Source organism: Delphinapterus leucas, chromosome 14, assembly GCF_059928025.1.
Source record: "Delphinapterus leucas isolate spDelLeu-1000000601 "Yukka" chromosome 14, BTC_Dleu_Yukka2, whole genome shotgun sequence".
NCBI lineage: Eukaryota > Metazoa > Chordata > Mammalia > Artiodactyla > Monodontidae > Delphinapterus > Delphinapterus leucas.
The window spans coordinates 72,814,192-72,827,137 of record NC_143142.1 but is presented as its reverse complement, the minus strand read 5'-3'; the positions used below and the strand labels follow the sequence as shown (position 1 = coordinate 72,827,137).

The window sequence follows — 12,946 nt, the reverse complement described above, 5'->3', positions numbered from 1 at the left end:
TCTTTCTTTTGTTTTTCTTTTTTGCAGTACGCGGGCCTCTTACTGTTGTGGCCTCTCCCGTTGCGGAGCACAGGACCCGGACGCGCAGGCTCAGCGGCCATGGCTCACGGGCCCAGCCGCTCCACGGCATGTGGGATCCTCCCGGACCGGGGCACGAACCCGTGTCCCCTGCATCGGCAGGCGGACTCTCAACCACTGCGCCACCAGGGAAGCCCCGTACAGCACTCTTTCAATTTCATTTCTAAAATCAGGGAGTTCCCTGGTGGCCTAGTGGTTAGGATTCCAGGCTTTCACTGTCGTGGCCCGGGTTCAATCCCTGGTTGGGGAACTGAGATCCCACAAGGTGTGCAGCGCAGCCAAAAATAAAAATAAAATAAAATGAAATAAAATCAGCCCCTCAGGTGACTACCAAGAGTGAAGGCCCATCCCTTGTTGCCTCTTCCTTCCCAGCTTTTCTGTCTCATTTTCCCTATTTCAGATGGGGGATTGAAGAAACCCATCCTCCATCGTCATACATTGTCAATCTCCCATGAATAACATGGACACAGAATTTGACATGTTCCTACGGACCTTAGAGATGATTGAGTACAGTGTTCTCCTTTGGCTGATGAAATTGATCCAAGGAAGTTGGGCGTTGAGCTCAGATGGCATGGTCGTTAGCGCAGAAGACAAGGGGCGGCCTCAGGTCCAGGACTCACGCCACCTCACCGCATAGTCCAAGGCTCTCAGAACCCTTCACGGTGTTGGTGACTGAACACCCGTGTCTCTGTTGCAGGTGGTCAACAGAGGGGACCCCTATCCTCAGGAGGTGGGCGCCACTGTCCAGAGAGTCATGGATAAGCTGGGTTACTCCAATCCCTACAGGCTGGTTTGGCAGTCCAAGGTAGGTGGCTTCCACACATCTGCAGGCAGTCAGCTCTCTTGAGGATGTGTATTTTAGGACATAGTTATAAAATGATTAGATTTGGCCCTTTCACGTAGGCAGAATGTTCTGTAACCTGACTGCTCCCATGAGCAGAAAGAACTCTGCAAGCAAATAAGAAGGAGGGAAAATCAAGTGACTACTGGAATTCCTCGATTCCATTGAAACAATAGATTTTTAATTGTAATCATAGGAATTGTTATATTTTGCCAATTTCGAGAAGGATTCAAGCTTAATATAGAAATACCAGAACCCATTAGAGAAGGTGTAAAACGTGGCCCTCACTCTTACAGGGAGGTGTGTGTATGTCCAGGGCAGTGGGCTGTGGTGAGACATGGGTCCCTGTGTGCATTCATCCTCCTTTCTCACAGGTTGGCCCGATGCCCTGGCTGGGTCCTCTGACAAACGAGGCCATTAGAGGGCTTTGTGAGCGGGGGAGGAAGAACATCCTTTTGGTTCCGATAGCATTTACCAGCGATCACATTGAAACACTGTATGAACTGGACATCGAATACTCTCAAGTTCTAGCCAGCGAGGTAAGTGTGGTTATCAATCCCATTGTGATTTGTTTTAAAAGGAAACTCTCTCTGCAGTGATCTAATTGTGTCATTCAAAACTATTGTTCAGTATATATGTTTGCAGGTACTGTGGCCTCATTGTTCTGAATAATACTTCATCTGAGTACTGATCCGAACACATCAACTTAATCGCATGTTTGCAGTGGGAAAGCACTCTTGTGCCTTTGTGAAACCAGGCAGCCCAGGGATCACTGCAGGCGATATCATTTTGTTTAGTTTGAGTTACTATACCCCTTGAAAGTAATAAAAACTACATTTCCTTAAAAAAAAAATAATTGTACTTCTCACCAGTTTGGAGGAAAAGAATTTTCTTGTTCTATAATTCCTCTTCTTCGCCTAAGAGTGCCCTTTACTTGGGCTGTTACACTGCTTCTGGTTGGGTTTCGAGGCACATAGGAGTCATCGCCATTTAAGAGAAGGGCGTGGAATGAACACTGGAACAGTATGTGTAACTCCCTTGACCTCTGTATGCACTCACTTAATTAGCTCTTTGCTACTCTGTTGTGATCAGTCTGATTATTGAAATAACAAATACCATTCCGAGTTGTCTTGTAATGTAAGATGGATGTGATTGTCATTCACATGGAGAAAAACTATTGTTGACCCATCTCGGGGCTTCTGAGGGCCGGCCTGAAACCTGAGTCCACTTCTTAGCATTGTTTCTATGGGAATTGTGGAACCCTTGGGACCCAAGGAGCCCTTCCCTCTCATCTTCCACCAGATCTCTTGGCCCTGGTCACCCCACGTGTGATGGATGGGGCCCCGGCCTCGGAGGATACTTCACCCTCTCTGGGACCAGGTGGCAGGTGCAAGGAAGGGTGGAGAGTGGACTGGGGGAGAGCTTCAGCAGCACCCGACCCCACAGGTTTTTGTACGGATGTACTGGTCATCAGTCACACATTGATGAAGGTAGAGGGTGCCTAAGTTAGTTGTCAGTAGTTCTGATAAGGAATTTATGGGGAAGTTGTAGTTGGCTAACATGAGGTTGTAGGGTTGTCTATGGACTTCATTTGCCGATGCCTTCTAGGGACTTCCCCAGCAGTCCAGTGGTTAAGACCCTGCACTTCCACTACAGATACAGACAATCTCTGGTTGGGGAACTAAGATCCCACATGCCATGTGGCACAGCCAAAACAAAACAAAAAAATGATGCCTTCTATATCCCAGCAATGACCTTGGCTAATGGTGACCTTGCTAGAAAACTGAAGTGCAATGGTAGTTCATACCAGTGTATTTGGAAAACAAATTTTTGTTTGTATTGCATGATAATTCACATTCATTCATATAACCAAACTGAGGTCATTCCTTAGTAATCAAATGGATTATTAGTGACTAATATATTAGCCTATATAGAGAATAAAGAAAACCATCTACTACAATTAATTTCCTTATTTTGAAGGGAGAATACACTACATTTCAAACTGTTAACTTTCTCTAAAAAGTAGTTTGAAATTTTTGCCCAAAATAGAAATTATTGCTTTTTGATAATAAAAATAATAAAGAACTCATTTCAGAGAAGTGTGACATAGAGAGTAGAACTCACCCAGACTCTTACCCCTGAGAGATATGTTAATATTTTGTTAAAAATAAGTCCCCTTTTCCCTCTAAATGTGCGTGTATCTTAATGAAAGTGGTATTCTTCTACACATTTAGTAAAAATGGTATTTTATTCACACTGTTCTTGTAACTTTTTTTCCTCTTAAAAATGTATTATGTATACATTAAAAATGTATTAGTATACTTTTTCTTTTTTTTTTTTACATCTTTATTGGAGTATAATCGCTTTACAATGGTGTGTTAGTTTCTGCTTTGTAACAAAGTGAATCAGTTATACATATACATATGTCCCCATATCTCTTCCCTCTTGTGTCTCCCTCCCGCCCTCCCTATCCCACCCCTCTAGGTGGTCACAAAGCACCGAGCTGATCTCCCCGTGCTATGTGGCTGCTTCCCACTAGCTAGCTATTTTACGTTTGATAGTGTATGTATGTCCATGCCACTCTCTCACTTTGTCACAGCTTACCCTTCCTCCTCCCCATATCCTCAAGTCCATTCTCTAGTAGGTCTGTGTCTTTATTCCTGTCTTATCCCTAGGTTCTTCATGACATTTTTTTTTTCTTAAATTCCATATATGTGTGTTAGCATACGGTATTTGTCTTTCTCTTTCTGACTTACTTCACTCTGTATGACAGACTCTAGGTCCATCCACCTCATTACAAATAGCTCAATTTCGTTTCTTTTTATGGCTGAGTAATATTCCATTGTATATATGTGCCACATCTTCTTTATCCATTCATCCGATGATGGGCAATTAGGTTGTTTCCATCTCTGGGCTATTGTAAATAGAGCTGCAATGAACATTTTGGCACATGACTCTTTTTGAATTATGGTTTTCTCAGGGTATATGCCCAGTAGTGGGATTGCTGGGTCATATGGTAGTTCTATCTGTAATTTTTTAAGGAACCTCCATACTGTTCTCCATAGTGGCTGTACCAATTCACATTCCCACCAGCAGTGCAAGAGTGTTCCCTTTTCTCCACACCCTCTCCAGCATTTATTGTTTCTAGATTTTTTGGTGATGGCCATTCTGGCTGGTGTGAGATGATATCTCATTGTAGTTTTGATTTGCATTTCTCTAATGATTAATGATGTTGAACATTCTTTCATGTGTTTGTTGGCACTCTGTATATCTTCTTTGGAGAAATGTCTATTTAGGTCTTCTGTCCATTTTTGGATTGGGTTGTTTGTCTTTTTGTTATTGAGCTGCATGAGCTGCTTATAAATTTTGGAGATTAATCCTTTGTCAGTTGCTTCATTTGCAAATATTATCTCCCATTCTGAGGGTTGTCTTTTGGTCTTGTTTATGGTTTCCTTTTCTGTGCAAAAGCTTTGAAGTTTCATTAGGTCCCATTTGTTTATTTTTGTTTTTATTTCCATTTCTCTAGGAGGTATACATTTAAGATGTTTCTAATTTTTTGCTTTCATAAACTGCTCTGTAATAAACATCATTTTTCCAATTATTTTCTTAGAAATAATTCCTAGCAATGGAATGTAAATGTTGATACATATTTTATTGGATTGTCCTACAGAAATACATCCTTTAAGTCTCCCATGAACAGTGTTTGAGAACACTTGGGACTCCCCTGGTGGTCCAGTGGTTAAGGCTCCTCACTTCCACTGCAGGGGGCACGGGTTCGATCCCTGCTCGGGGAACTAAGATCCTGCATGCCGTGCAGTGTGGCCAGAAAGAAAAAAACAGTTTGAGAACACTGACCAACTGGTTATCCTGCTGTTACTTCTACATGAAGTTTTGGAATATGATCAATCTCTTTTTAAATTGAGAACTATGTGTTTGCTGAATCTCACCATTTTCCCCTTCCCAGTCTTCTAACTTAAAAGATAAAGCAACAAAAAAGCCATCAGCATTTCAGAAAGGGAAAGAGAAGATCCTAGCTACCTGAGTAAATAAGAATTAGATACTTCTCAGTTATTTGGGGGATAATTAGCTGGAATCAACTGGATATTTTTGGAGAGGGGAGCAGGGATGGTTGTAAACAATCCTTAGGTTTTTAATTTAGATTTTTCTATGTAAGAATATATTTAAAAACCCAACTCTGCGTATTGGATCCAATCTAGTTTCAATATACATTAAATTAATTTACCTCTTTTGGCACTTGGAATCAAAACGTGTAAAAATTTAAGTCATTAAAGCAACATTCTGCTTAGGTAGAATCTGTAAAAGTATGCATTAGAAAGGTAGACTAAAATAAGAATGGTAAGCAGATTTAAATTACTTGAGTATTCTATCAGATACAAACCTCAAAAATGGTTTGGAAACAAAGCACCCATGGGAAGGTAATGCGATGAGGGAAGGAATAGAAATTGAAGAGCAATTTTAATATAAACGGGTGAAAATCAGCAACTATGTCTGGTCCCCGGACTGTTTTTCATTTCTGGGTAGTCTGGGAACACTTTGGTACTAAGACTTCGAGTTGTGTTTGTGTATGTGTGTTTATTTATTTATTTTATTTTTTGTAGCAGTTTCTTTAAAAAAAAATAAAAGGAAAATAAAACGTGTATGTATTTTTCCTCCCTTTTCTCATTTGATTTCAGTGTGGGGTTGAAAACATCAGAAGAGCAGAGTCTCTTAATGGAAATCCACTGTTCTCGAAGGTATCTCTAGCGTTACAACCATTTTAGTAGAACATGTTGGAGAGCAGTCCTCTGAGAAACTCTTACAGAATATTGGTTTTCTCACATATTAGAACATTTTGAGTTCCAATTAATTACAAAAATAAAATCGAATCCCTTATGCTCTCGCTCTTTTCTCCTTTAGAGAGCCCCCGTTTTCTTATTTCTACCCATCTATCACTATGTCTAATTAAAAATCTGCCTTTCAGAGACAAGGTTCAGCAGGTGGGGTGAGAGGATTTCCTTTTCTAAAACCTGTATTTGAAATTTTTCTCTAAGCTGAGAATTCTTAAGAAAGGAAGACATCATAGAATTGGGTTCAAAGGGTTCATAGGTTTTGAATGAAAAGAAAGTGGCTCCTCTGGGGAGATGGGCGAGGGGAGGTGTGGGAAGCTGCGGCCGCTCTGCTGCTGATGGGTCTCTCCTGCTTGTTGTCTGTCTCCAGGCCCTGGCCGACTTGGTGCACTCACACATCCAGTCCAACGAGCGCTGCTCCACGCAGCTGACCCTGAGCTGCCCGCTCTGCGTGAATCCCGTCTGCAGGGAGACCAAGTCCTTCTTCAGCAGCCAGCAGCTGTGACCCCGCCAGGGCGCCGCGGGGGTTTGGCAGGTGCCCAGCCTCCAGACACCTCCGAGGTGGAGGAGGATGTATTTAGCATTAGGGAGGGAGTCACATTGATGTGGGCGTAGCCTTTGGCCACAAATTGTGTACCTTCTTGAGGAATGGACTCTGAAATCCTTATTGAGGGGTATTTTTATAGACCAATACAGTAAGCATTTATAGTTCCCCTCTCTGGGTTAAGTTACTAGTTTGGAATGTCCACTAGGCTATTTTAAAAATGAGTTTTAAAAATTTATCTTATGAGATGCACACGTATTTTCAATACCGATTTTGGTTTTATTGCCCCCCAAAACCCCTGCAGGGGTACGGAGAGTGCCCTCTGTGGGGCTGTCAGAGTGAGTGAGGTCTGTTTACAATCTCATACTTGTTTTTTAAAGTGAACATAGTTGAGTAAATGAAATATAATTTGAAAAAAGAAAGGGTACCTAATCTTTCCGTCAGCCCGTGGGTTACAGGATGCTGGTCCGGTGATGTGGTTCCTACAGTGGCTGCTCTTGCCGGTGACGTCACTAGTAATCGGTCATTTTGGTCCTTGTATGTGAACCTCACTTTCCTCACCATGAAACCGAATCAAGTGTAGGTTCCTAAAGTGCTTTGAGATTCCCCAGGCACACAGGGCTGATAAACGTGTAGCAATCCCGCATTTGTCATCCCCACCTTGGTGGGAATCGTTGGTGCCACAGGAGAGGGGGGCTGGAAATGCTAATGAAGGGCTTCATGTCCAGAGCTCCTCTCAGGACCTCGTGGACATTTCCATTGAGCATCTTCTTCATCTTGGTTGAATGTCCCCTTTCCACATATTTGTTTGAAGATTTATTTTATAAAGTCAACGATGTTTGGTAACCTCAAATTCTTAATTTACAATTTTTATTATAAAAATTATATAACCGTGCTATAGGAAATTTAAAAAATAGAGAAAAGGAAAATAACCACTCTAATGCAACAAATATGATTCATATTATTGTATTTCATGTTAGTCTTTTCCTGTGGATATCTTAGATGCCATTGTAACCTTGAATTTGTGAGTGAAAAGTTGTCCTAAAATGTAGAAATAATGTAGGATCAGAGTCAGATCTTCTATACCTGGATTTATATGGATTTTAAAAATCTCTGATGGATCCATAGTGAATTTGTAATAATTACTTTCTCTTTCCTTTAAGCCTTACAACTTTGTTCTTTGAAAGTGCCTTTCTTTTTTTTTTATTTAAGCCAGTGAAAGTATTAGTGGAGTCATAGATCTTCTATATTCAGTATTTACTATATTAATAAATATGACATCATTAAGGTTTTAACCAGTCTGATTCATTCTCTCTGTTAAATCAAAAGTAATCCAAATTCATTACTAATCAAAATTATTAAATAAGAGGAATTTACTTGGTAGTACAAGAAAAGTAACATGCCATCCACGTTAGTTAATAGTTTTCCCACACTGATAACAGCTCTGAAATTTGAGTAGCATCTACACTTTTTTTTTTCCAAATTGGCTTTCCTTTTAGTAGATTGTGTTTCCAGAAGAGGGTACAAGGCATAGACAGTTGTTTAGAATTTTCCTCTTCTGTTTCCACGCACTTTGGGGGGACTAGGTTCAAGGTAGGCTTTGAGTGACCTTGGCGGGATGGCGTAAGGAGCAACTCGTGTGTTAGCCAGAGGGCAGAGTTTAAAGCTGGCGGCCATAAGAAAGAACTAACATTTGTGTGTGTACACGTGCGCTGGTGTGTAAGCCTAGAGCCCTTGACTGCACCCTTGGTACTGCATCTCTAAGCTCTCAACCCAGCCTATAAAACCCCTTCTGTCGGATCCTGAAGATGGCCCAGGAACATGCTTCCCAACATTGGGTGGAAATGGGAAATTCATTGAGATGTTGCAAGCTGGAAAAAGAAAATTCTGAGTTGACCCCAAAACTAGTGTCCTAAATAAGGTCGTTCAGTTTCTCCGTCTTAATATGGAAATCCTCAGAGAAAGACAAAAGCTAATCTTTTCTTTCCTTATTTCTAAAAATTATAAAATTAAAAACATTTCATCAAGGTTGTACCCCAGACTTTGTAAATTTCATTCCTAGGAGTGTTGTTCTAATTGCCTAATAATAGAGATTCCATTGTAAAAAAACCCCTTCAGTAACTTCTCCCAGTCCAGATGGCCTTCTGTGACATTCAGCTTTCTTTTTATAGAAGCTAGCATCATAAGGTTTCAGGGAATGTACATCAAATGAATTAAGCCTGAATATTGGATGGCTCAAGAAACCTGAATTCTGCTTAAATCATTGCCAGTTGAAATATTTAATCATGTCATAATTATATTGAAGTTTTGTATGCTTGCTTTCTAACATTCCTGGTTAATTCAAACAGTGGCACCTGAAAACTTGATCTTTTTTTTTTTTTGCTAGATTTCTTCCAGCTGGACAGTTGTGTGGTATGACTATTATCTAATCTTTGCCTTAAAAGACATGCTTCTTTTCTTAATACACTTATTTTGGAAAGTATAAAGTGTGCCAAGCCATAAGGCACCGAGGTGAGTGGTGGGTACCGGTGGGCAGTCCAGAGAAAGAAGCTGATGCTGTCAATATTCGCTGGATGGCACCAACGTGACAAGCAACGGCAGTGGGCGCCCTTTAGCGGAACCATGGCTCCCAGCGTGAGATGAGTCTTAGGAGGGCTCTGGGGAGTGGGTGACCTCCAGAGAACACATTCACAATCTAGACTCCCAGGAGAGGAAGAAGTGGTTCTGCTTTTGCTGTGGGAATCTTATTAAGCCTTTCTACAGGGAAGAGGAGGTGGAAAACAAATGCACCCGTGATAATCAGTTTCTTACAATACACTCTGATAGTGTCGGCTTAATCGTTTTTAGCTGAAATCATTAGCTTCCATTTTTAGCATTAACAGCTCCTGGCTAAATTAGTCTACGGTAAGCCATTAGGAGGGATGTTGGAATTAAAAACATCTTTGGAAAAAAGCCTGGTTTGAACCTGTGTTATAAGCCCTTGGGCAGGAGTTGCCGGGTCCTGTTTCTGGTTGTTTGACAGCTGTCACTCTGATGTTCCAGGTGCTCTCTCAGCAGCCTGCTCCTGAAATGAAATCGTGCAAGCCGGCTTTTTTCCTTCCACTCTCCCCAAGGGGTTGAAGCTTTACTTTCCTGACATATTAAGAAGTAATAGATTTTACCCTGAGAATTCATGAGGTATTTTTACCTTTTCCGTATTTAAAAAAAAATTATATACATGAGATGGGATTAACTGCACAGGCATACAAGCAGGGGCTTGCTGGCCAATTGTTAAAATTTCAGGTTGTTACACATAGCAATTATTAAAAGTGTTATATCTTACAGTTTAATTATATTTTAAAAAGTAACAAATACTCAAAAATCATTTCCCTATTATTTTACTATATTTTATCATCTTTATTCTAGAGGTTATTTATGCTTATGACACCTATATGGTGAAAATACTATATAATGATGATGAGCTACTGTACGTCTCCAGCTTTGTTCAGTGACTGTGTTGGTAGCTTGAAATTGGCTACAGTAGGGCTATTTACGTTTGGAAATCAGCAAATACTACAACTTAGGGCTTCCTTGATTGTTTTGTTGATTACCTAGACTTAAAGTGGTGGAAAAAATGTTCATACATATTAAAAGTTGTCATGTCTCCAGCCATTACATCGTGAATAGCACGAAAATTTGAGGAAATATCCTCCCATTATGTGAAAACTAATAGCCGATTTATCCAAGTGAAGTTTTGATATACAAAGTTGTTTTACGTTTGTATCACTCATTAATGTAAATGAAAACATCAGCATTCATGGCAGAACTATATAGGGTGGCTACAGATGCGAGAGCTTGATAAAAGTCAACGAAAGCATTCTTTGAGAATTGATTATATGGAATTTACGGTAAAGAGAATTATGTATTTTATTATTACTTGTAAATTGTGCATCCTATATCTTTTATACTGGTAAAAGTTATAATAAACATACACACATGTACGTATAGATTGTTTTTTCAGAGAGCTGGTTGGTGACCATTTACCAAAACACTACTGCCTCAAATGGAACTTTTCTGGGATGATGGACATGGTCTATGTGGATCGCATACTTGCGTTGTTCCCAGATTCATTATATATAGAGAGGTAGCTCGCTCTGTAGATCGCTGTCTCTTTAGAGTGGAAGCTACCCCATGGTTACTAGAAATTTTAATCTTTTTAGTAAGATGCCAGTTGTGTCCAAAAAAATCCCACGGGCCTGTTGTACTAACAGGGGCCCTGAGAGGCGAAGGTTTGCTTATATCTGATAAACATCCTTATAGACAGAATCTTTGGACATATTTTCAGTCATTTCCGCAGGAAATATCCCTTAGAAGTGGGTTTTCTGGATCAAAGCATATTTATGCAGATTTTAAAAAGAGGATTAAATGAGATCACATGCCCAATGTATTTAGTAAGGTGCAGTGTTTGGGTGGTGTGTGTGTGTGTGTGTGTGTGTGTGTGTGTGTGTGTGTGTGTGTTAAAGGCCCAATAAATGGTAGCTATTATTGACTTGTGTTACTCACTTGGTTAGCAGACGATGGCTGTCTTGTTCTCAGTGTGACTTTATTCTAGGAGGTGGAATTTTACTGTGTTGTTTTTTCATGAAGATGTGATGGCAGAACGAATGTTATCCTCAAAGGTCAGAGCATTCACAGAGCCTCTAGGAATCAGGGATCAATTCTCTAGTCCTGCCTTTTATGTTCCTTGTTGCATTTACTTTGGGTCACTTGCCCTGAGGAGGTCACAGGTAGAGAGAGAAGAGACAGACTCTAAAGCTGTCGATCCTCCTTCATCAGTAACTTTGCAAAGAGTTTGAATGTTGGGAGAAAGTTGAGTTTCAGGTTTAAACAACTTGGGGGATTATGTGTGGATTTCACTTACCCTTTACGGGTCTGCAGGTACCTGAGAGTTGCCTGTGTGTGTCCCGCCTGCCAGCCTGTCGCCGTGTGGCTCTCAGAGGGCAGGGCCGTCCATCAAAGCCGGGCCGGCCTCCAACTCAGGTAACCACTGCACTTACACAATTGTCCCTTTAAGAAACGTCAGCAGGGAATGTGTTCCTTCCTGTTTCTGCGCTTCTGAAGGTTTTCATGTCCATGCTAACCCACTGCGGGTCTGGGCCAAGGCCAAGTTGCCCATCAATATTGTAAAGTAGCAGCGTTATAAAATTTATGGAAGACGCACAAAGAACAACTCCCTGAAGTGACCAGCCTGCTGAGAGGGGATATTGGATAAAAGGGGATTTCCCACTTGGAAACAGTGTGACATCAAGTGCCCAGCTGGGGAGACCCTTTATACTCGTGGGCTCGGAGCTTGGGGAAGAAGGAAATCTGACCTGGTTTCAAATCCCACCTACAACTGTTAATTTATTTGGTTATCTATTAACAGTCTCCTGGCAGCTTACTTTTATGTTTAAAATTAAGTGCTTGATTGATTATTTTATGGAACAGTGATGGGCTGTTGTTCTATACATAAACCAACCCATTAGTGGGCTCTCTCATTACTGATCTCTTTCCTTCTTTCTTGGTTCATTTTGTGTGTGTGTGTGTGTGTGTGTGTGTGTGTGTGTGCGTGCGTGCACCTGAAGGTTGGGAGAGCTGGAGGAAAGGACTCTTTGTTCTGGGCTTGTATACATTCCCCAAACTACACATCCACAAGGATTTTCCAGCGTCCAAGGATTAATTCTCAGCATGATTCACAGGTACAGGCAGAGTCCCAGAGAATCTGTTATTATGCTGATTTCATTTTATCAAAAAATCTTAGCATAAGCTCTTATTTTTAAAAACCTCTACTCTCCTTTTATCTGCTTTTGGAGACATCTTCAAATCTTTCTGTCTTTCTAAGATTTGCGTCTGATGGTTGGGACTCTATTATTATTTTAAGTTGGGTTTATTAAGTATTAAATAGGTACTCAGAGATATCTGTAAGGGAGAACCTGCTGACTCCTGTGCTCGGGAAGGTTTCTCGTGGTCTGGCTGCTTGCTGGTCTCTCGGCCCTTGCGGTGGACAGGGGTGGCCTACACTGGCCTGACCTCCCAGAATGTTCATCTCTGGCCATCAGAACAGTATTGTTCCAGGCTCCTCAGAGCAGCACATACAAAGCAGGATCTGACCTGTGTTCTGCCTGAAAAAGGTTGGGAAACGCTGGAAAGAGGTGTCAAGGATGACAGTCGAATGCACCTCTGTGTCCACAGTACCGTGTAAGAAGTAAACCGTGTTGTTCTTTTTCTAAGCTGCCCTCATTTGGGGTAGATGGTCCTTCCGATCTATAGATGAGAAGAACAGGTACAGGGACAGGTGATCCAGTCCATCAGCCCTCCCTGCTGCTTTGCCTGTCATCTTAGAAGATCCATCTTAGAAGGAAGTCCAGCTCCCTTCATCTCACAACCCGAGGGTTCATCGTGAATAAACAAGCAATCTGTACCGTGGACCATACTTTAAGTAAGAAGCATGTCCCTAAGATTTCTATGGAAGCGGGTTTTGTAAATCTAATTACATTTTTCTTTCCTCTCCTTTTTTTTTTGTGGCCATGGTGTGCGGCTTGTGGGATCTTAGTTCCCCGACCAGGGATGGAATCTGTGCCCCCTGCAATAGAATTGCGGAGTCCTGACCACTAGACC

The 12,946-nt window shown here is 41.3% G+C and overlaps 1 protein-coding gene across 7 annotated transcripts in view; it reads left to right on the top strand.

The window, feature by feature from the left end:
* The window catches only part of FECH (ferrochelatase), a 36,156-nt gene extending 27,812 nt beyond the window's left edge, over window positions 1-8,344 (top strand). For 4 of the 7 annotated variants that reach the window (XM_022584404.3, XM_089895245.1, XM_030762027.2 and 1 more), the window contains 4 exons: window positions 776-883; window positions 1,294-1,458; window positions 5,614-5,673; window positions 6,137-8,344. In XM_022584404.3, the coding sequence (XP_022440112.1) occupies window positions 776-883; window positions 1,294-1,458; window positions 5,614-5,673; window positions 6,137-6,271 (468 nt within the window). In that variant the 3' untranslated portion in view covers window positions 6,272-8,344. The other 3 variants (XM_089895249.1, XM_089895248.1, XM_089895247.1) reach the window with 3 other exon arrangements.
* The last annotated feature ends 4,602 nt before the right edge of the window (window positions 8,345-12,946 follow it).